General features: G+C 31.5%; 3 protein-coding genes across 5 annotated transcripts; 1 reads left to right on the top strand and 2 right to left on the bottom strand.

The window, feature by feature from the left end:
* The first annotated feature begins 791 nt into the window (after positions 1 to 791).
* LOC114386983 (isopentenyl phosphate kinase) lies at positions 792 to 6,553 on the top strand. Its single transcript, XM_028347075.1, has 12 exons — positions 792 to 999; positions 1,281 to 1,505; positions 2,110 to 2,207; positions 3,117 to 3,159; positions 3,883 to 3,944; positions 4,069 to 4,125; positions 4,707 to 4,742; positions 4,824 to 4,901; positions 5,336 to 5,402; positions 5,498 to 5,551; positions 5,776 to 5,879; positions 5,962 to 6,553. The coding sequence occupies exons 1-12, from the start codon at positions 912 to 914 to the stop codon at positions 6,055 to 6,057; spliced, it is 1,008 nt and encodes a 335-aa protein (XP_028202876.1). The 5' UTR covers positions 792 to 911; the 3' UTR covers positions 6,058 to 6,553.
* Positions 6,554 to 12,193: 5,640 nt separating this feature from the next.
* LOC114387012 (eukaryotic translation initiation factor 5A) lies at positions 12,194 to 14,109 on the bottom strand. Its single transcript, XM_028347115.1, has 5 exons — positions 13,945 to 14,109; positions 13,534 to 13,656; positions 13,399 to 13,455; positions 12,852 to 12,926; positions 12,194 to 12,618 (listed from the first exon to the last, which is right to left on the bottom strand). Exons 1-5 carry the CDS (start codon positions 14,065 to 14,067, stop codon positions 12,517 to 12,519), a joined length of 480 nt encoding a protein of 159 aa, XP_028202916.1. The 5' UTR covers positions 14,068 to 14,109; the 3' UTR covers positions 12,194 to 12,516.
* Positions 14,110 to 16,797: 2,688 nt separating this feature from the next.
* Positions 16,798 to 24,373, bottom strand: LOC114386992 (mitotic checkpoint protein BUB3.3-like). Of its 3 annotated transcripts, none has more exons than XM_028347086.1 (10): positions 24,172 to 24,373; positions 23,946 to 24,076; positions 22,638 to 22,720; positions 21,310 to 21,561; positions 21,025 to 21,097; positions 18,585 to 18,665; positions 18,429 to 18,510; positions 18,228 to 18,328; positions 17,395 to 17,459; positions 16,798 to 17,108 (listed from the first exon to the last, which is right to left on the bottom strand). In XM_028347086.1, exons 1-10 carry the CDS (start codon positions 24,280 to 24,282, stop codon positions 17,038 to 17,040), a joined length of 1,050 nt encoding a protein of 349 aa, XP_028202887.1. In that variant the 5' UTR covers positions 24,283 to 24,373; the 3' UTR covers positions 16,798 to 17,037. The 3 variants fall into 3 exon arrangements, with proteins under 3 accessions (XP_028202887.1, XP_028202894.1, XP_028202902.1); XM_028347093.1 differs by having other exon boundaries at positions 17,353 to 17,459; XM_028347101.1 differs by lacking the exon at positions 17,395 to 17,459.
* Between the last annotated feature and the right edge of the window lie 582 nt (positions 24,374 to 24,955).

Here is a 24,955-nt window from a genome sequence, read left to right on the forward strand (position 1 = left end):
ATTTAAGAAGAAAAATAATAAACACAAGGAATAATTATATTTTTCTCTCTAAATTTTTACAAATTTTACTTTTAGTCCCTAAATAAAAATTCTAACATTTTTTGTTCTTGTACTTTTCTTCTGTTAATAATTTTTGTTTCTGTTTTTAGTAACATCATTAATTAATGACATAACAATTATGTTAGCAATTTAGTGACTTTGTCACCATGAAATCTAATGTGACATATATGTGTAATTTTTTTGGCCAGTAGAATATATTTTTAAAAGATCATAATAAACACTTAATTGATGAGGTAACCATCACCTTAATTGATTGTCCTAAATCCTATACATTGTTAAAGTTGTGGATGATTAGGTTTAACATTTTTTGATTTAATTACTCATTTAGTCTTTATTATTTTTAAACTTATTCTTTTTAGTTTCTTTACATTCTAATTCTCAAAATGTTCATATTATTAAAATTATTTAATTCTATTAGAGATTTTTTGAGAATTAAAATGTAAATTTTAGGAGTTAAAATATTCACTTATTAAATTTTAGAGACTAAAAAATCTATCTATTAATTATAAAAACTAAAATAGATAAATTTAAAAATTATATAAATTAAATAGATAATTAAACCATATTTTTATTAAAGTTTTTAAATAATTAATACTTTTTAATTAATTTAATAATTTCATTGATCATAATTTTAATTAATAATCTAATCAAAAATCAAAATCCTCAATTTATAAAACTTAAAAGAGAAACAAAATCTTTGAGAAACTAGGAAAGAACAAACTTACAATTTAACGAAAGCTAAAATGAAGTTAAACGATGAAAAACATAGTTAACTTATATGGTCATCAGTTTCCGAAAGAACAGCCATTTTTGATCGGTGAAGTTGGGGCGTTGAGAATCGGAGAAGGGGAATGGAGCAGCACAAGAATGAGAGCCATACACAAACGTCTTTACCCCTTTCTCCTTTCACTCAACCAATCCGTTGTATAGTCAAACTCGGTATCTCTCTCTCTCTCTGCTTTTGCATCTAAACTCCTTTTCATTATTTCCATATTTTCTTTCCAAAGTTTGTTGCTTTACAATGCTGGTAGCCTAAGTAAGCATTTTCTCTTGCATATAAGCATCTGGGGTGTCTCTTATTGAACAATCAGATCCCAGAAGAGTGTCTTCTGTTCTGTAAAATTTGGATGAGACCCATCATTAATGTTGTACATGGAGTGCTTCATTGTGATGTTTTTTCATCCGTGAATAAAGTGAAATGCTTTTGGTGGTGTGTTCAGGAGGAGCTGCAATCACTTCCAAAAATGAATTAGAGATGATAAATGAGGAGATTCTTCAGAAGGTTTCAGAGCAGCTGAGGGAAGCAATGGTTGCATCTTCTGAGAAGCCTCCTGGGATGGATTGGAGCAAGAGACCTGGAGCTTCAGAGATTTTCTGTAACCCAGAAGAATTTGGGGATCATTCTGCTATTGACTGTAGCCCTTTCATTGTTGTTCATGGAGCAGGTTCCTTCAGTTCATTCTTTTTGTCTTGAAGTAGTAGTAGTAATAATAATAATACACTGACAGGAGAAAGGCTTTTTGCGCTGTCATCTAATCATAGTTTGTCATATATGGTAAGTTTGTTGATTTTTACATTACAACTTTAAAAGTCATACCTGGCATGATTTCTGATTGGTTGACGGTGTAAGAATTTTTGTACTGATAGTGCATGAAAGTTAAACTCTAAAAATGTTTGGAAAGTTAGTTTTTTTTCAATATTTCAATGTTGTATATTTTTTTGGTGAAAATTCAATGTCGTATATACTAAGGAATGAGCATACAACATTACATTGGTCTTCCAATTATTAATGATACCAAATTAATCCTCCAATGATAATTAATGTCATTCGAATTGTCCTTCAAGGACCAATTTGATGGCACATATATATTTGGAGAATCAATTTGATGTATTTGTAAATGGAAGACCAATTTGATGTTTGTAATCTATTAATTGTTATAAATTATTTTTAAAAAAAAACTGTTATAGATATGATATTCTCTGTTGCCTTGGATGGATGGAGTTAACAAAATTAACAATTTTTTGTTCTTAAACCTGTGGTGCTCTCAGGTTCTTTTGGGCACTTCCAAGCTAGCAAATCTGGTGTCCACAAGGGGCAACTGAATAAACCTCTTGTCAAAGGTGGCTTTGTTGCTACCCGAATATCTGTAAGTAATTGTTGGCAAGATCTCTCTTCATTTTGATTGTTGAGGTTGTAAAGACAGGTGTGAAATTTTGACTGTTATATCAGTGCAGCTGGCACTTGGGAAATAACTTCTTGTCCACACCCAAGTTTATACTAGCAAACTTAGTCCTGAAATTCACAATGAAACCCAAAATCTTTTGTTTTCAAATTCAGTTTATATGCTGATGTTATAGATTAATTTTTTGTGGTGGTGGTTGGGGGGGGGGGGGGGTGGGGGATTTTCTAGTCTAATTTGTAACTATGAAATGCTTTGCCATTAATGTCATGAGTCAAAATTCTAGTATGTACTGTTGTTGTATAAATCAACAAACATTTGTTAAAAGTTGAAGTACTGCTCCTCAAAATTTACCAATCATTAGAAAGAAGCCTTCTGAGTCTAATTTGTGCACCGAAGGCATAGCTTTTAACTTCAAAGGGAGGAGATCAGGAAAATTTGACTGGTGGCATCATCTTGAATCTGGTTTACGATGAATATATTTTTTGGGATCTGTCATTGCCTAATTCTCAAGGTTTAGATTGTAAGCAGTAGATATATTTCCTAACTATAGAGGAGATTAATCAGAAATTTGAGTGGAACATATCAAAAATGATAATTGGTTGGTGTATTCTTGCACATCGCAATTTAAGAAAAAAATTGGGGCTCCATCAGCGCCTTATTTTTCTCTATTAGAAGAAATTGGCCAAATGGCATCACTCGACTTCTGATAACATTAATTATTTTTATTTTCACTCATATATATGGCTGAAATTTTTATAATCCTTAAATACTATGCAGAACATCTTTTTGAAATAATAATAATTTTTTCTATGCAAATTACTTTCAGAATGAGGATCTTCTCCATGCTTATCATTCAGTTTATTTTAATTTCAGGTAACCACTCTTAATCTTGAAATTGTTAGAGCACTAGCCAGAGGTAGTTTTACAATTATTGCTATCTATATATATTCTTCTTGTATCAGAGCATTGGGTATTTAACTTTTGTGTCAAGCCTTTCTGCTTTTATATACATGATCTAGTGGGTCATCAGTAATTTACTGAATGATATCATGGTAACATGTTATAAATTTAACCTTTTCAGTCATATTGAGATTTGACTCATATGGTTGTTATCTATCTCCATCAGTCTCCTATTCATGTTTGGTCACTATTTTGAGTTTACAAAAGTGACATCTTCCTGGCTTCATTATTTTGGGCTGGCTCATATTTATTAACGTGATACTCTCCTAGTCTTCTTACCTTGCGACTTAATGTAATGTGGAAGCACAAACTCTCTCTCTCTCTTGAATAAATGTTAATCTTTGTTTTTACAAAAACTTGAAGGTGAACAGAATAAACTTGTGCAAGTAAAAAATCAATATGAAATTATGTATGTCTGCGGAACTCTTTTTGGCTTATACAATTAATAGAACACCAATGATCCACCAAAACTAGAGGTGTTTGTGGCATTTCCCTTTTCATCTATTAAATGAGGTTTTTATTTGTAATTGAAATGTTCTGTGTAAGCTATGTGCTGCATTTGTAATAATTATACTTCAGCTGAAACTTAATACTTGCTGCTATTTTGCTCCCTTGTTGGCTTCATGTTTTTTTCAAATTAATGGATTTCATACTAAAAGATATTTCTTTCTCTGTGCAGAGGGCATTCCTTCAATTGGAATGTCACCTTTCTCATGTGGATGGTTCACTAGTGAGAGACATGTTAGTAAACTCCCAACTGATTTTTTATCAGATCATATTCATCATGATAAATTGTAGATTTGTTTTGTTTTGTCTTCCTTTTCAGATAATGTTACTCATCTAAGTTCATTTTCAACATGTACAGATATCTTCAGCTGATTTATCTTCAGTGGCTAAGGCAATTGATTCTGGTTTTACACCTGTAAGAGTGAATTTTAATTTATTTCACTACTTTGAAGTTTTTAGTCGTTTTTCTTCTCTTTTAACCTTTCATCATTGTTAGCTGTGAATGGTCTTCTATTGTTTCTATAAAGATTTCTAAGAGAAGTCATTTGGCAGTACTTAAAATGTTAAAGCAGCTAAAAATTAGTGAAAGCCTGATTTATCAACGATCAAGATTTCTTCATGGGTGATGCATGTAGAGAAAAAGTAGACTAGAATGTTGGATCTGCCTCACTATATGCTATACTCACTAGTTGATACACACACGGGTCGCTGGGGTATAGGGTATTTCCAACTGAATTGACATAGAGTCAGTTTGGATAATCTCCTCAACAAGTGCTTATAGGAGAAGAAAATAAACTAAATCAAGCATCACTAAATTTAGAAAGAAAAAAACTTTCTTTCTATATAAAATCTTAATTAAAAGTTAGGTTGTATGATTATACACTAAATTTTTTCCTTTGACCTTTACTTTGAAGGTTCTAAATTGTACAGTTTTTTATTTTCTTTTCCTTTTCTTCTTTACTTTGAATAACATGGGGCTCATTGTAATTTATCTAGGTTCTGCATGGAGATGCAGTGCTTGATGAGATTCAGGTAGAGACTCAGTGTATTCAGTTTTATTGTTCATTATTCATTAACAATGGAAATGGCATTTTGAAGTTAGTTTGTTTTCAGGGATGCACTATTTTGAGTGGAGATGTTATCATAAGTCATCTGGCAGCATACTCAAAGCCTATATATGTTGTTTTTCTGGTATCCTTCATATATCAAATATGCCCATTTTTATTCTTGAATTTCTACAAAAATAAAGCTCTTTCTGAACATTCCAAACTATTTGGTCTTCTATTTAGTATAGAATATACTGCTCCCTTCTTATATTCAAGTGATGAATAGCATGAACATATTGATAATAACAACCTCAACTCATTTAGCTAAAATAGGTCTGTTTGTTTTAATTCCTCTCAATGCAAATCCCCATTTGTGAGGGGAAAAAAATCCTCTTTGCTGCAAATAAAAGTTCCTTGAAACATGTGCAGAATGACATTTGTATTGATATGCAAGATAGGTTTGCAAAGCCAAAATTTTGAATTATCTTGGAACCAAGTATTTGGAGCAGACTATCACATTATATATCTGAAATTTTAGAATACATTACATGAACGTTTTCCATTAAGCATAGCTGAAAGACAGATGTATATGGGGTATATGATCGCCCACCAACAGAACCTAATGCAATACTCTTAAAGGAGATTGGTGAGCATTTGTTGTAAACTTGATCTTCCATATGGACATATTGCTCTATTCTCTTCCTGGTTGAATGTTCCATAAAAAAATTTCAACTATGACAGCTGTTGCTGAAGATGGAAGCTGGTCAGTTGTAAAACCGAAGTTGCAGAACTCAAGTAAGCAGACTTAGTAAATCATTATTCACTTCTCTCTCTCTTCTATTATTTGGTCTCATTTTTTGCAGTGTGACATTTTTCTGAAATTATTAGTCCAGTAATGTTCTAAGAAGACTTGTTAGACATTCACAATGGCTTAGTTTTCATTTCTGCTTGTCTCGTTTGGGGGCTTAAGTTGAGCTGAAATGTGTGGATTGCATTTTTCTGGCATATGTTTTCTACAGTTGAACTAACTGTTGCTGCTCATGATACAACTGGTGGGATGAAAACAAAGATAGCAGAAGCTGCAATGATAGCCAAACTTGGAATTGATGTCTACATTGTAAAGGTATTGTTTTTTTTGTTACATTTGATCTGTTTGTCTTTTTATCCCAGAGCTCCTAATGATGAATCCTGTTGCTGCATTTCAGGCAGCAACAAGCCACTCATTAAGGGCCTTAAATGGAGATCTGAGAAGCAGCATCCCTGACGACTGGCTCGGGACGGTTGTTCGGTCCTTGAGATAAATCTTCTGTTTCAAGATATGTTACATAGCTAAGAATCATCAATATGAAGTAGTAACTTTTGGCCACTGCAAGAATGTGACAGTTAGTTGTATTAACAACAATTACAGATACGTGTCTTCCTGAGTCAACTCACAAATCCCGTCTCAAATGCTAAATGAATTACTCATGATCATTTGACATTTGCTATTTTATCCTAGAATTTACCTTGATGTGCAATTAAGGTCAACTACATGTATTATGCGGTGTCAGTGAAGTTGGGTAAAAACCAAAATTTCAAAGGATATACAATTGTTCTGCAATTTTTTTTAATTGTTTATTTTGGTTTTCCAAGTTATGTATGGCAATTTTGATATTTTTAAGTGCTTCTTAGAGTTCTATAAGTTGCAAGTATGTTTTGCAATTTTACATTGGATTATTGGAGAAACTTATACTTTGGGTTGTGATTTAGAAGTTAGCTAAAAGTGCTTTTAACAATATCAGAAAGGATACTCTTAAGATAAACAAGCGGTATTGGATTGATGTATGATGAGCCAGCCAATTATGTTCCAGACTTGCAACTTGAACAAGATTCCAATAATACATTTCTTCCTGGGTTGTCTTAAAATACAACAAATTTTAACGTTGTACGTGCAGCTTGTATTTGTTTATGTTTCTTCCAACTAGTAGTTGCTTCCATGAAAAGCGTCACAAATTAAAACGAGGACTCAGCCAATTATGTCAGAGACTTGAAACTTGAGCAAGATTCCAATAATACATTTCTTCCTGGGTTGGTTGTTGACTTCCCAAGTGACCCTAAAACGTTTCCTCCTCTTGTTCATCTTATCACTTGATCATATCAGTGGGGTTGCCATTTTCTGAAGCATATATACAGCCCCTGTTGCATATCCATTTTTTGAGTTACAACTTAGAATATGGCTGAGGCTGTACTCAAAGGTGTACTCGGAAATTTGAGCTCTCATTCAAAAAGAGTTGCCACTGCTTCTGAATTTTAATCAAGACTAGGAAAGGCTTGCTAGTTTACTCACTACTATCATGGCTACAATTGAAGATTCAGAGGAGAAACAATTCTCTAACAGGGCTATAAAGGACTGGCTGTGAAAGCTAAAAGATGCAGCTTATGAGCTGGATGACATCATGGATGAGTGTGCCTATGAAGAATTGGGGATGGAATACGGAGGAGTCAAGTGTTGTCTATCAGAAATGGTACGAAGTTCTTTCTTATCCTCTTTTAATTCCCGACATGTTTTTTCCCTTTACAAAATTGCTAAGGAAATGGAAAGGATAAGTGAGAGATTAAATAAAATTGCTGAAGAAAGGGAGAAGTTTCATTTGACTGAGACAACTCCAGAGAGAAGAAATGCTGTCACTGATCAACGCCAAACCAACCCATTCATCAACGAACCACAAGTCTATGGAAGAAATGCAGAGACAGAAAAAATTGTAGACTTTTTGCTTGGTGATGCCTCTCATTCTGCAGACTTATCTGTCTATCCCATCCTAGGGTTAGGAGGACTTGGAAAAACAACACTGGCCCAACTCATTTACAATCATGAGAGGGTAGTTAACCACTTCAAGCTAAGAATTTGGATATGCGTATCAGAAGATTTTAGTTTGAAGACAATGATAAAAGCTATCATGGAAGCAGCATCTGAGCGTACTTGTGAGGATTTGGATCTGGGACTGCTACAAAAAAAAACTTCAAGACCCGCTTCAAAGTAAAAGATATTTGCTTGTTTTGGACGACGCGTGGATGACAAGCAAGATAATTGGCAGAAGTTGAAATCTGCACTGGTTTGTGGGGCAAAGGGTGCTTCCATTTTGGTTACAACTCGCCTTTCAAAGGTTGCAGGAATCATGGGAACAATGCCTCCTCATGAATTATCAGAGCTATCCAAGAATTATTGTTGGGAATTGTTTAAACACCGAGTCTTTGGACCAAATGAGGCAGAATAGGTAAAGCTTTTGGGCATAGTAGGGAAGGAGTTAGTGAAGAAGTGTGGGGAGTGCTGCTTTCAGCAAAAGAGAGAAAAAAGAGTGGCTCTATGTTAAGGAAAGCAACCTATGGAGTTTATCTGGCGATGCAAACTCTATAATGCCTATGCTGAGACTGAGTTACTTGAACTTACCGATAAAACACCTAAGGTACTTGAATCTTTCTGAAGGTAGCTTTGAAACTCTTCCAGAATCGCTATGTGCATTGTGGAATTTGCAAATATTGAACTTTCAGCTTTTTTAGATGTCTAAAAAATTTGCCTTACAGTTTGATGCGCTTAAAAGCTCTTCAGGAGCTATCTTTGATTGAGTGCTCAACACTATCAAGCTTGCCTCCTCAAATAGGGAAGTTGGCAAGGAGAGAGAGTTCCCAATTCTTGATCTCAAGATATTCTTTAAGCTTCAATCTTCCCAATTCTGCCAAAAGAGGCCAATATGTCAAGTAAGCAACTGAAAGTTTGTTGGTTGTCATGGGACAGAGATGATGAAGAGTGGGAATTATAAGAAAATGTTGAGGAGATTCTTGAAGTGCTTCAACTTGATACCCAACAATTAGAAGACATTATACGAATGTTTTCCATTAAGCATGGCTGAAAGACAAATGTATATGCGGTATACACAGATCGTCATGGGTGAAAGACACATGTATATGCCATATACCATCGTCTTCCAACAGAATCTGATCATGCAGTACTCTTAAAGGAGATTGGTGAGCATCTATTATAAACTTGATCTTCCATATGGTCCATTCTCTTCGTGATTGGATATTACATAGAAACATTTTCAACAGTGAAAGCTGTTGCTTAAGATGGAAGCTGGTCAGTTGTAATACCCAAGTTGCAGAACTCAAGTGAGCAAGCTTAGTAAATCATTATTCATTTTTCTTTCTCTTCTATTATTTGGCCTCATTTTTTTTGCGGTGGGACATTTTTTTGAAATTATTAGTCTAATAACTGTTCTAATAACACTTTTTAGACATTCACAATAGCCTGAAATGTATGGATTTCATTTTTCTGGCATGTGTTTTCTACAGTTGAACTAACCGTTGCTGCTCATGATACAACTGGTGGGACGAAAACAAAGATATCAGAAGATAAGCTGCAATGATAGCAAAACTTGGAATTGATGTCTATATTGTAAAGGTAATGTTTGTTACATTTGTTCTGCTTGTCTTTTATCTCAGAGCTCCTAAGAGCTTATTTAATGGGAGTTCTTGAGTTCAAGAATTCATGTGTACTAAATCTATTATTATTTTTGTTTAAGAGTTCTCCATATTGGAGATAGAATAATAGGGGAATAACTTTCAAGAATTTTTTTTCTTCAAAAAAATATTATTTTTTAATGTAAGTGAGGAAAACGAGAGGTTTTTTTATTATTTTTTTCAAGTAAAATCAAAGAACCAAAAATGGATTTTACCACTAAAGCAAAAAATGACAAAAGTTCTTTCATCTTATGTAACGTCATGGGACCCACAAAAAGTAATCTAAGAATCAAAAATTAATTCTTTCACTAAAGATGTTCTAATGATGAAATCAAATATTATATTTTAGGAGAAATTATTTGATGGTCTACTCTAATGATGAAGCCAAATATTACATTTTAAGATAAATTATTAGATGGTTCAGGACTACTATGTTATCTGGAGTTTCAACTAATAATTGTATAATATGTGAACAATTAAAAATATTTTCACTAAATTAAAGATATACTCATTAATAATCTAACAATAATTAATGTTGTTATTCCTAATTTTAGGATCTTAATTTCTTTGAAATATTAAATTATCTACATGTCATATAAGTATTGGTTAAGAATGAAAGAGAGGTCCAGAATCACCTAATAATTTCTCACATTTCAGGCGGCGACAAGCCACTCATTAAGGGCATTAAAATGGAGATCTTAGAAGCAGCATCCCTGACGACTGGCTCGGGACGGTTGTTCGGTCCTTGAGATAAATCTGCCATTACAAAATATTTTGCATAGCTACCAATCATCAATATGAAGCAGTACTTTTGGCCACTTCATGAATGTGACAATTAAAAACCAAAATTTCAAGGATATGTACAATTGTTCTGTAAAAAAAACAAATTATTAGTTTATTTTGGTTAACTAAGTTATATATGCCTGACAACTTTGATTTTATAAGTTAGCTAGGAGTGCTTTTAACAATATCAGAAAGGTTCTCTTAAGATAAACAAGCTGCATTGGATTGATTCATATCACCAACATATCATGAATGTGTGGGAGTACTTGTGAACTTCTCTTGCTTTGGTGTAAGCAAATACAGCACTCACTCGGTCATGTACATAAGATCACGAAGAAAAAACATTATGCCAGTGAAGATATCAAATACAAACTAAAAAACAAAAAGTTGCTGCAAATGTAAAAGACAAACAGAAAAATAAGGCTTTCTTTAAGACTTTTCAGGCAGACGGCTCTGCCTGAAGTATTCAGCAGTTGACAACCTCGTCGTCCCCAGGACAAAATGGTCTTCCAACATGAGCCAAAACCCTCTTTGCTCAGAAGAGAATCCCACAGACAAACACCCTCAAAAAACTCTAAATTGCTTGGAAAATTCACAATAGGAAAACATCTTTTTCCTACTACTCATTCCCATGTTCTTCATCTCCCTTTTCTTTTTATAGCTTCAAAAAGGTTTTCTTTTAAGCCATTAAAAAACAACCCAGTACTGGAACAAACGAATCATGAATACATTTGAAACCATTCAAGAGCTAACGTTCAAAAAGTTAACGTCCAAATTCAGTCATAAAAGCTATTGATTTAAATGTAGTTTTTTTTTTAAAGAAAGATTTAAATGTAGTTAATCTTAACACCAAGAACGTTGGTGGCGTGTTGGTAAATTAAAAACTTTTGTAACTCAAAGATTTCTTTTTTTCTTGTTATCTCCGGAGTCCTAAAATTTTATTCTTAAAATATTTATCTCTCAGACTCTCTCTGTTGGGTGGTCTTTAAAGTAAAAAAGAAGATTCCTATGATAAGTAAGCAGTGCTCTAAATTTTAAAAAGATAAACATTCTTTCTACAACAAATATAGTTAAGAGAATAAAGCATAATACTTCTAAGAGGAAATAGACTATTTATTTTAGTTTAAATTGTTCATGTAATAGAAATTTAATATATCACATTTAAAAATTTAAAATACATTTTCCTATAATTAAATTTCTTCAATTTTTTTGTTTTAAAATAATTGCTTCATTTTATTAAAAAATCAGATTTTCACCCCTATTCTGTTGTACTACACAATGTGCTTTATTTAGAAATTAACTGAAAATTATATTTTTCCTTGTGATTAGAAGTAGAACTTAGCCACTTGAAGATCCAAAGTTTCAAACTTTCTGCAGTTGTATTTGAAGATTTCAGTGTTTCTTCCTTTCATTCAAGTTCACAACATAATATAAGCTTGATAAACATGTAGCTGTACAATGTTCAGAAATTTGTAGTGTTTGCTCCTGTAAATTGGACCTCGTACGATCTTTTTTTGTCAATGTATTAAAAAGTGAAGCCGAGGACATGCAGTAAAGTAACAAGGTTTAAATCCACCCCATTACCGGGCATCATTAAAAAAATGTACTAATGTGATGAATGTGTATGGAATGTATAACGAATAAAACTTTTCTCAAACACCCCCCAATGTGGTGGACGTGGAGCTTAATTAGCATAAACTGTTATTACAAAACAAACTTTGTATTGTTTGCACCTCCTACAGTCTTTTATCAATGTATTAAAGAGTGGATTTGTATTATTTACTGTCTCCTTGTGATAACAAAGTTGAAGTTTTGAGTTTAAATAATTAAATTGTAAATTGCACCAAGACAGCTTGATGTGTTTGTTGATCAAAATAGAGGTAAAGAATGGCTCTATATATGTAGAATTTACAACATGAGAAATCAGTCATGTCTGCCTTGAAATTATTTAATTGAACATGCTAATGAAATTAAGCAATGTTTTGCCTTCTCTGCTTCATTTCCCAGAGTTGAAAAAATAAGTAAACAAATTCTATCATGAACGTGTTATTGCCAATCATACGATTACAGAATTCAAGAAAAAGAAAACAACGAGTACAGAATTCAGGGATCAAATTTTACTTTTCCCTGAACCAAAGCATAAACTTCAAATGCAATTAAGAAACATCATAATGAAGAAAAATTTATTATAAAGGTTATAAGGTCTTCTAAGCGTATAAATAGATTTAATGGCCAGTGACCAATATAACTTCACACCATTTAACAGAATATGGTTCTAGCATTGATCCAACACGTTTAAAAATATAGTAGGTCAAGGACTCCCAAATAAAGCCATTCAAGTTTGACCACATCTTGTAAGAAAGGTACAAACTTTGGCTGATTTAGTATACAAACCCACATAAAAGTGAAAAAATAATAATAAATACTATTTATCATCTCAGTTTCAACTTCTGCTTTCCAGATATTCAACTGACACAACTCTATTACTTGGGGCCAATGTCCTTAAGGGCACAAATCTGCTCCTCCCCCATGGAAGACATAACAGACACAACCAGATCTTTGCCCTCAGCAAATCCATCCTTGATCTGCATAACACGCATTCAAATCAGTGGAAGATTGAGCAAATTAAAAAAGTTTAACAGATGATCGAGAAGATCATGCCAGTTTAATTACTTTGTAATTGGACATAAGTCAACAAAATCACAAGACAAACATTGTTATCATCAAATGTTCATAAATTGTAGTTTACAAGAATTTCCTTCAACATAACAAGCAGAACCAATCCAGTTTATGTAGAGAAGGTATCAAACAAACTAACCTGCGAAAGCAGATTTTCATCGGTTGGAAGCCTAAGGTCATCCTTAGTACCACCAGTCTCAGTCAGCAGACTCACCTAATATATTCATTGAAAAATATCCTTAGTTCACCTTAAAGAAAGAGTCGTACTATCCTAATTAAGTTTAAGTACAGGGTAACATACATTATTGATCAATTGTCAAACTATATCAACCAAATCATATCAGGAGAGAAAGTGAAAAATGAGGCCAAGCAACTATACATGGATGTTAAAGATTAAATTTAAATCGTATATATTATTTTAACTACAGATTCATTAACTTGTTAGATTCAGATTTTTTTATAAAATTCTATCAACCTCCCCCAACCAAGAAAAAAACAAAAAAATTGAACATAAAACATAATAATCCAAAGATGCAATCAAAGAAAATAGTGCAAATAACTATTTATCTTGCCTAAATAACCTTAGTTATATCACATCAAATCACTTAGGGGTATCAATATCTCATAGATGTAGCTTAAAAGAAAAGGGGAATGAATAAGGGACACAAGTGCAACTGAAATCTTACAAATCCATCCTCTGAGATGTCAATGAGCTGGTAGTCAATGCGATTAACATGGGGAACCTGTTGTAACCACATAATAAGCATAAGTGGCCTAATAAAAAGAACAAAACCAAATCCAAAAAGCACTCTCATACATACATCACAGTTATGGGAAGATGGGACAATATCCTCAAGCTTTTTCCCAGTGAAGATGTCAATTGCAACAAAGTGACACTTTGCGTGTCCATGCTTGCCAGTTTTGGAAGTTGAAACCTCCACAACCTGTCCAACCAACACAACCCCAAAAATTCAAAATCAAAACTTTAACCTAGCTTTGCACAAACATCCCCCCCATAAGTGGAAAAACCACAGAGAGACAATTTTCACATGAAACTAAATTTCATAAAAAAAATTCACCAAATGGGGTCTGATTAATCACATCAATTGTTACAATCCACTTACCAAAAAGAAACCTTTAAACAAAATTCCGTGCAAACACGATCAAAAGTCCAAAATTTAAAGGGATATCATAATTTTTGAAAAATAAAAAGAGAAAAAAGAAGGAGGAACCTTGCATGGCCTGTTCTTGATGACAATGTAACCGTTTTTGCGGATGGTTCCAGCTTGCTGGGGAAATGTCTTTGATGCTCCAGCATCAGCCTTTGACTCGAAGTGGTGCTCCTCGTCTGACATGGTTATGGTTCATCACACGCAACATAATGTGTGATGCTTCTGGTTTTCCTTTTATAAACATACACTACTAGAGAAGAACATTGTAACATTTTTTTTTCCACATTTTTTTTAATTGGTGATAACTTTTTTTTTTAGAGAATAATTTGGTGATAACTATTCGGCCTTTTTTAGGTAATATTGATCCCATCACCAACCTTCGAGTTTATCATTTTAATTTCGGTAGGACTATAGTCTTTTTGAATTTTTCTTAAACTAGATGTTTTATAAATCTACAGTCTCAATAATTATTTGTTCCCACCTTTTTCTCCTATGTAATCCTACCGAAACTATAGAAGATATAATAGAAAAATGAAAAGTTATAAATGTAGGCATAATTAATTTAAATAAACTATATGAAACATAGATTAAAATTATAAAAGTGATATGTATAATTTTTTGTACATAGTGTTATATCATTAATCATATGATAAGAATTCCAGCAATTTAAAACAACTATCTATTTTGATAAAATATTTTAGTTAATTTTTATTTTTCTATTAATTAAAAAAATTATTTAACAGTTTAATAAATCAGTTTTTTTAGTAGCTTTTAATTTTTATACGTTATTTAGAGTAGTATTTTTTTTTAAATATTAACTTCTAAATTCTAATTTTTTATTTTTATTTTCTTGTTGTCTTTGAATATTTATTAGATTTCTTTTTTCATCTTTTTTTCTATTTAATGTAAAATTTTATAATTTTTACCTTTTTTATATATAATAGGATTTCCTCATTTTTACATTTTTATTATATATGATATTGATAGTGATATAATAAGTATTTACAATTAATTTAATATTAAAATTATAAATACTACAAAATATATTTTTTTATCAAGAACATAAAATAATTTTTTTATAAAAATATTACATAAATATGTTCATTTATATAATTTTATATTTTTCAACATAAATTTTATCAAACACTCATAATATAATAACATAATTTTTTAACTTTAAACTTACAAATAATTTTTCTGTTTTTAACTGAATTTTTAGCTTTTAACAAGATGACAAATTAGTTTTGCCAAAAGATAACTTTCTATTCAACCTTTTTTTAACCAAAAGCTAACATGATTATTTTGACTTTGAAGCATAAACAATTGTTGATTGCTTTTTAGTTTTTCTTTGCCCCGAAAGCTATAATCCAATCATTATATGGAGTATATCATATTTTGTTTTTAGAAAATGGAGTATATTTTATCATACACGTCTCCTCCATCTTGCATTCGAAAATTATCCGTTTCTGTTTTTGTCGTTTTTTCTTTTATTTTTTCCCATAAAAGTCGTCATTCAGTGCAGTGTTGAATTTGCGTTCTTCGAACGCCACAACACGCGCCGCCACGTGTGGCTTCCTGGGGCCCACACTACATCAAGGTTCTTTCTTCTTTTCTTCGCATTTCAGAATATTTTTATCAGATAAAGGAAGAATTAGTTCTCAACCGCTAAATTTGCATCTAAATATGCACATTTTCGAAGCAATGATTAAAAAATGTTATGATATCTATATAGTATCTAGAAAGGGAAAATAAATACTGATCTGATATTGTAAAGAGAATAAGAGCACTAACTTTCAAGAATGATAACTTAGTTTTTTATGTATAAACAACATTTTTTTTTATTTGTAATAATGGAAGAGAATGTTAATGAATTTATAAGACAATACATGATTATAGTTACTGTTAGAATCTGTATAATGACAACAAAATAAAACTAATTATTTATACAACATATTAAATAAATACAGTACATAATTTTTGGTACATAGGAAAAGAAAAACACAAACTAAACAGCAAGAACAGAAGCTCACATAATTTGATTTCAATGACAGGTTTTTCAATGAACACTTGTACTAATTAACATCCGGTTTCATAACAATCCATTTTGACCTGCTAAAACTTATAATACGTTATATTATTACTAATAATAAGTATAAGCATCTTATACATTGGAAGAATTTACAACTATATAAAACATAAAGTATAAATTCAAATATATTCTTTTGGTAAGAAAATAAGTCAAAAAATAAGTTTTCAAATTTTTAAAAATCATTCAAAATTATTTGAATTGTTAAAAAAATTAATAATGTTTTATAAATAATCATTATGTAAAATATTGACTAAAGAAAAATTAAGAAAATTAAAAAAACAAATTTATTATATAAATTATTAATATTAATTTAATTTAATATAAAATTCATATCACAATAAAAACACGTGATTAGAATATGTTAAAAAATAAAAAAATCAATTTTTTTATATTGTGATGAATATTTAACACCTAAAATATACTTCCTTCCTTGGGTCCTTATGCGATCTAATTGATCAATCTAATTAAAAATATTAAATTTATCTTAAATTAATATTTTTTTCAAAATTACTCTTATGAATAAAATTAATAAACAGTAATGAATTATATTTATCTTAATATTAAGTTATTTTAGAACTGACTTTAATTAAAAGCATTTTAGTGAAATAAATAATTAATGCATAAGAAATTTTAGGTTGAATTTTATGAAAAAATCAAATCACATTTTTATTTAGACATTATAATAAGATCAATGAAAGTAATTCATTTCATGTTAGATTTTTACATTGATGAGTGTGAACTGGCACAAAACATGGAGCTAAAGGAGTATATTCCTTTAACTTCGATTGAAATGTAAGTTTGTCACTTTCCTGTTTAGATGCCGATTCCTTTCAAACAAGACATAAATTAATTTTTTTAAAGTCGTGATACATTTTGCATCAAGAACAGCATTGTCGAGAATAAAAAAAGAACAGCCCTACCTCACTAGATGAATTAGGTTACAAAATTACACTGCTATTAAACACCACTAAAAATCAAAACTCCTAATACTATTTATCGATCAATCTCTTTTAATATTTAGCTCCAATATTGTTCTTGATCTCCCTGTTTCCTTTTTTAAAGAATTAAAAAACTATTGCATCTATTTTTTTCTTCACCGGTGCCTCCACTTGTGTCTCCGACGATGTACACAAATCTGTTGTTAATTGGTCATATTTGAGTCATTATGGCAAAAACCATTGAGTTAAATATCCTAAGTAAAACTAAGAAAAATACAATATTATACCTAAACTAATAATGGTAATATCATTTTCTGGTCATTCCATGAAAGGAGGTTTCTCATGTTTGTTAGGAAAAAAAATTATGAAAGCCAGGCAAATAACCGAGTGGGAAAAAAAATCCCCCTTTCAATAATAAACAGCAAAGGATTAACCATATACCTTCGTTGGCAAGCATAGCATAAGTACTTTAACTTCTCTTACTAGCAGAAATTGATCCAATATCAATGCTGTCCACTCTATGGATGAATATACGAGGTGGTTTTTCTCTATCAGTAGCAAAGATGCTATAATCAGATTAATAGAATAAAGGCTTAACTCAATATTTTCATGTTTAGCTTCAACTAGCAAGGCCTAGTTTTGTTTCTTGCCTAGCTGTTTATGAAGTGATTAAATCATTTAATAGGCAACGTGACACTGCAGCTATCAAGGCCTTTCTTAGTAAGTGTAGTGAGATGAAGGTTTCTCATAACTTAAATATACAAAATTACAAATACCAAAGCTTATATTTGAAAATCAATAAAATAAATGCACATACTAAATAACAATAGCCAAGCCTTAAAAAAAAAAAAAACCATAGCCAAGACAAGCTATATCTCATGACTCGTGAGAGTAAAAGAGTGGAAGAAAAACTTCATGATTCATAAACAAAATAAATAAATTATAACCCATTTTCATATTTTAGAATATCCTGCATATATATAGAAATTCCAACAATTCAAAGCATATAATGGAAAAAAAAAAAAGAAGCAAAGATTCAGGTGTTGGAAATACCATATCTCACTCTATAATACATCTTAGGCATTTTCTTTCAATAAAATATTAAATTTAGCAGCTCCAACTTTCAAGTTCTTAATTAACATTGGGGGATGTTTATGCAAACTTAAATGAGTAAAATAATATGAAACTCATTTTCTCATTCCTTTATGATTGTGGGGCAAGAAATACTATATAACAATGCCAATGGTAATATTGGAAGGTTTCATTCACATTTGATATAGAAGAAATGAGCCAACGACAAGATAAGAATTACTCACATTTCCTTTGCTTCTTGGTAAGTATGGCTTGATGCAACTGCCAGAAGCTGTCCCGTGTGGTTGTATGATAAGGATGCAACACTATTTGGGTATCTGGGCAACTGAAATTGAGAAAAGTAAAGCACGGAAACTAATGAGCTGACTACAATTTACAAACACCATAAAGATTAGAAACAATTATGAAACTTAATAGACAAATACCTCAACTAGTCTTCTCCTACTTCCAGCATCCCATATGGTAACATAACCTTCATTATCACCAGTGGCAAAAGCACCGGATACACTACACAGAAATTGCATTAATTGAATTTCAAGTTTTATAATTTATAATGGCAGCCTATATGGGAAGGAACATACAGTGGACTGAATGCAATGTCATTCACTGATACCAAATAATGCCTTCCATCCTTTGATTTTGGATGACACCGGAATATATATCTGTGAGGATTTGATAAAGCAAATTGTTAGAAACTGTGGTTGTCATTAACAACAATCTGCAAACTCAAATCCAAATCAAACAATAAATAGATACATAGTTTAGGATATCTGTTAGGCAGGTATCTAATTCTAAAGAAATTTTGCAAACAGATGATTCATGGTCAATGGTATAGCTGAAATCGAGAAGATAAAAACAAATTGCAAATGCTAGTTTTATCAGTGTTGCGCTAACAATTAGTGAACACCACACGCTCACCCCGTGACCTCAAAATGGGAATCAAGCACCAACGATTTTCTGTCCCAATGTGTTTAATGGTCATGAATACGATATAGAACATATGATTCAACACAAACACAGGTATATATGACAAATTTTAAAATTTATAAGACACAACAAAGCTATAATAATGATATTATGTAAATTAGTATAAGATTAACATAAAACACAAATCTTAAATAAAAAGAGATAATCGATGTTTTAATAGTGAAAAATTGTTATTGTAGACATTATAAAATGCTATAATTTATCTAATTGTTGTGACGCTCCCATTTGTATAAGCATACAACAACAACAACCAATCTTTTTCTCACTAGGTGAGATTGACTGTAAGGATTAAACGACACCATAATGTTCTGTAATAAATCATATCATATCTATAAACAAATTATTGACCTTTACGTCTTTTTACATTTGGCTAATAGTTTTTCTCGGTCTACATATACCTCTAGCAATCTAATCTGCTCTCCTTATTGGGACATCTACAGATCTTCTCCACACATGCCCAAACCATATAGGGTGCAATTCTATCTTTTCTATAATAGGAATTACCCGCCTTTCAAAAAAAAAAAAATATAGTAGGAATTACCCCAACTTTTTCTTTAATGCATTCATTTCTAATTCAATCTTGTCTAGTAGTCCATTCACCCATCGCAACATTCTCATCTTTGCAACTTTGAGTTTATTTTCTTGTTGGCTTTTTATTGCCCCAACATTCTGTTCCAAACAACATCGTAGGTTCTGTAGTTGTGCGGTAAAATTTTTCCTTTAAGCATGAGTGTTATAAACTCCTCTATTTTATTCATTTTAGTTGAATCTTATGATTTACATCTCTCTCTATTTCTCTTTATCCTATATGATGGACCCTAGATATTTAAATTGTATGTCTTGTTGTAGAGTATGCTCTCCAAGTTATATCTCTACACTTGGCTTGTTTCACCTCTTGCTAAACATACATTCTATATAATCTGTCTTACTTTTACCTAAGCAAAGCCATGATCTTTCGAAGTTTGTCACCACATCTCTAACTTCTCATTTATATCCTCAGTTGATCCTCCAACCAGAAGTCTAGAACTATATTCTATAAAACATGCACAGTGGCACTAGCTCTTGGATGCTTGGTAAGAACGTCCAAGAATATAAAGTAAAGACACGGGTTCAAAACTAGCCCTTGGAACATTCTTATGGTTATAGGAAAAACTACTGTGAAACCATATTGTATTCTCACCTTAGTCGTTATCCCCTCATAATATGTCCTTGATTGCTCAAATATATGAAATACAATTTCCTTTCTTTTCTAAGGCCATCTTAAAAGCACCACTTCACACCCAACCGTATGCTTTTTTCAAGTCAATATAGACCAAATAAAAATCTTTTCAATTCCTCCAATATCTCTCCATTATGTGTCACAACAAGTATATTGTTTCCATGGTTGACCTCAAGCATAAATCCAAATTCATTTTCAATAATGTGAGTTTCTTGTCAATTACTTTTATATAATTGGATGGGTATAAAAGTTTTAAATAAGAGCAAAAAAAAATGTAAAATATAGCTACGCATATTTGAAGTGTCTATAAGTACCTTTTCCCATAATTAGATAGGTATAAAAGTTTAAAAAAAGAAAAAGTGAAAAAATTGTAAAATATGGTTACAAGCATGTGAAGTGCCTATACAAGTACAATGACATGGTTAATATTTTGAAATGTAAATTTTTCATGACATGAAAACCATCAACTCCAACCCACAATCAGACCAAACCAACAATTAGCAAAGACATCATGTGCCTGTTAAACAAAATTATAATATTTAAATAACTTTAGACTCATTCATTCTTAAATTTTTCCTTATTGTGAATTGAATGCCTAAAAGGTTAGAAAAGGAAAATTTAGGTGAGTAATAACTATGGAAGTTAGGTTATAAAATTAAAACAACTGGAGTGAACTGCATCCTTATTAGTCTTTCAGCATGTGAGCGAGTCCTTTTGTCAGCCACGACAGTGAAAAGGGAAAAAGGAAAGCCAAATAATGTATCAGAGTTTTAAAAAATGCATATTAAATTGCAAAAGGGTTATCTAAAACTGACCTAATTTCATCTGAACCGGATGGATAGGAAATCTGCAGTGATACTCGTCCATCTACAGACCCAACTGCAAATCCTGCAAGAGCATCAGACTTAATATCTGCCTAAACTCTGATTTCTGATTGCCTATGAACATGTGGTTTAGCAGTTTTAAATCTCAAATATCAATGGTATCTGGAAAATCAATAACAAAATATGAAGAGAAATGAAAAAGTTCTTAGTGGCTCAGAAATAAGAGCAGCAATTTTCCTAAGTTTATAAGATAAAATATGACAACATAGTTCATACCTTCTGCATCTGGAATTGAACTGACACATCTTAAGTGTGTTCCATTGAATGCCTCTTTTGACTCAACTGGTTGGTCAAAGTAACGTAAATCATAAACATGCATTGATGCTCCAATGGCTATGGTAACATTAAACCCAGAGACAGACATGGAGTCTACCTCTGCATCTAGACTTCTCAAACATAAAGAAGTCTTCTTCGTATGCATGTCCCATAACAGTAACTTCTTGTCAAATCCGGATGTGACCAACTGACCTGCACTAACCAAGACCAAGGATGATATGAACATTTTTTTTAAGACAATAAAGCATGGCCATGATAAACTTTTTATTTACCCAAATCCGGCATCTCAACATTTTTATTTTTATTAACTTTTAAGAATGTGATGAAACTTGGAATGAAACATTATGAGGATTAAGGATATGTAATTTATAGTTACAACTGAAAAAGGCATTAGTAAAATTAGATTACACTTCATAGATGGCTGGCAAGTTGAAACATTTGTTTTTTTAGAAAAAAGCCAATGTTTTTTTATTTGATCTCTCACCATCGTAACACCGTCTTGGATTCCCCGTCAAGAATTTATTGATCTATATACTTACAAAATTGTGCAGATCAAGAGAGGTGATCACTAGGTTTTTGCAGCTATATGAGCATAATACACAAAGGATTGTGTAAGAACCTAACATGTATTAAGTTACCTATCCTTGCATGCCTCAAAATACATGAAAACCTGTGTTATCATAAATATGATTTGTGTATCTGATACGCCACATATCCAATATGATGATACGATTATTCTAAAAATATATAGGATAATATACATTTAAGATACATACCTATATAGTATATATATCTTATATATTGTATGTATACAAATTCATAAAATATAATAAATATATGATTGCATTTTTGCAAATTCAAATTAAGAAATACTTCTGGGACATTACTAAAACAAAAACAAAAGTTATAAATCATTGTCAACATAAGTTACTTCTTATTGTCTACAAATAGGAATAGGAATAATACTATAAATCTCACTCCTTTGTTGAAATCATCTATAAAGAGGACAAACTTCAATTTTGTTCATCAAGGGACAACAATGCTTCCATGTTTCTATATTATAGATGTTTTAATGTCTCATGTAACTGTATTAACATTTCATAACTTTGATTGAAGGCCTGGATACTTCACATGTAGAGGAGCTAAGAGTGGTAGGAAGGAAGAGTGGAGGATGGCATATTGACATCTAATATTGAAGGCCTGGATACTTCACATTGTATCATACCAATAATTATTAACAGAAATAAATAGTTGTATCAGTAGCTTACATGTTTCATTGGAATATCCAATAAACATTGCCATGTCATCGTGCCTACCCACTGTATCAACAAGTCCTGAATGCAAGTCATACCTATAAAGTTTAGCTTTAGGGGAGTCAAAAACACACTTGAAAAAATTGTAAGGCACACACCATATATCATATCATATGCGAAACTAACAAAAGCCATAGTTTTTTTTATCTGTAGAAATTGAACACACTACCAGGGGATTTATAACACTCATACATTTTGTCCAACCAATTGAACTAGACCCTTGGTACAAAAGCCACAGTTTATTTAGTTTGGAATTTGTTTTCAGTAAATATGCTTTTATGAATAATTAATGATTAAAAAAAAGTCAGCTGATTTTATTTTTTTATTTTCAAAATTCATTAAGCGGTAATAAGAGCTACATCCCCTTGTAACTAGTTGGTCAAATGGAGCAAAACAACTGGCATAGAGTTATTCTAGCTTAACCAAAGTGTAAAGGTTTCAAGTTCAAGTCCTAGTACTCAGTTATGTTAAATACTCGGAGGAGAGTTTTATCACCCTGACCCATAATGGTCCTAACTAACTCGAACAAAATTGCTCAGATACATGTGATTTATAAAAAAAAATGGAAGGAAACAAAATCTTGTTTCTAATGAGTCCCAAGTTTGAGCCTCGCTCATTGAAATGAGGTAAATAAGTTTCTCTATTAGTTTTTGATCCAGAGGCTTTTCCTGCCTTAGACAGCAACAGCCCTCTCCCTATGTTTTAATGTATCAAAAACACATTTTACAGCTTTTAGTCTTTTACCAAATTCCTCTTGTTTATAAAAAGTTTAAAAAAACTACGACAGCACAAAACAAACAAATTAAACATCACAAGTATATTTTTCTTTACATATAGAATACAACATTTGATCAATTAGTAATTATTAACCGCATGACAAACAAATCAGTATGAACCAGCTCGGTTTTTTCTCCTTCGAAAAGCAGCAAAAAGTTTCAGTTCCTCTATGTTTTAATTTAAAGATTTAATTACCCATTTAATACTTCTCGATAGTTAAGTAAATTTTTTAGTCAAATTTAATAAATGGATGAATTTTTTAGTCCTAAAGTTTAAATTTTAATTTCTAAAAGATGGTGCAGTTAAATTTTTTAACTCCACATGAATCTTTTGAGAATTAAAATTAAACGAGACTAAAAAATTTATTTATTAACTATTAGGACTGAAAAGGATAAATTTGAAAACCAAACCTAATTTAAATATCTAACCTACAGTGAGTAAAATAGAACAAAATTGAAACGGAACAATTGAAGATTCGAAGAAGACCTTCGGATTAGTCCATCAGAGGCGGCGGCGAAAGCGACGGCGTCGTCCTGGAAGCAGCAATCGAGAAGAGGAGCTTGCGAGGGAGCTTGGAGTCTGAGGAGGGAGGCGTCGACGTCGTAGAGGCGAAGATTCTGATTCAGAGTCAAATTCAATGAATTGCGAAACCAAAGCGAGAGAGAGAGAGAGAGAGAGAGAAAAGAGTTGTTGGAGTGAGATTGCTGCTTACGGAGTCCCAAGAAGAGATGAGAAGGTTGTTGGAGTGGGGCGCGAAACGGGTTCGGGAAATGGCGTCTCCGAATTCCTTCTCCAACTCCAATTCCGACCAATTTCCCTTCATTTTTTGTTTGCACTTGAAACTGAACACAAACAACTCTTTGCTGAAATTTGAATTCTCCCGCTCACAAATGCTTCTGTTGTTGTGGTGGCATAGAAAATGTGGTTTAATTTCGGATTTAAGGTTGCGTGTTCTTTTTTAATTATGTTATTCATAACAAGTATTCATTAATTTTATGGATGATTATCATTTCAATCAATGATTTATTAGTGGTCGGATGTTATTCTTTTAAAAATAAGAAGTATTTTGTGGTTTAAAAAAATTAGTTTAGGGGGGAAAAAAGTGAAAATTTGAAAATAAAATAAAATAAAATAATGATATGATTTTTAATTTATTTGAGAAATTGAATTGAATTAAAAAATTATTTCTTTCTTTGTATTTGATTGTTTTAAAAATGAAAGAAAAATAAATAAATACATGAATATCATTAGTAAAAGAATGAAATATGAGAAAATAAAAAAAATCTTTTGTTTCAAAGTAGAATAATTATTTTTTATCGTAAAGTCTCACATGCTTTCTTCGTTCTTTCCTCCCCTTTTTTCTTTGAAGGAGAAGAATCGTCTAATTTTTAACTTTACTTAATTTTACATTTTAAAGTAAAAAATTAAGTCTAAATCTAAAATATGTTGATCTAAAAATTCTCTCCATATATAAATTAGAATAGTTATACTAAATC

Source organism: Glycine soja, chromosome 2 (genome assembly GCF_004193775.1).
Source record: "Glycine soja cultivar W05 chromosome 2, ASM419377v2, whole genome shotgun sequence".
NCBI classification, from domain to species: domain Eukaryota; kingdom Viridiplantae; phylum Streptophyta; class Magnoliopsida; order Fabales; family Fabaceae; genus Glycine; species Glycine soja.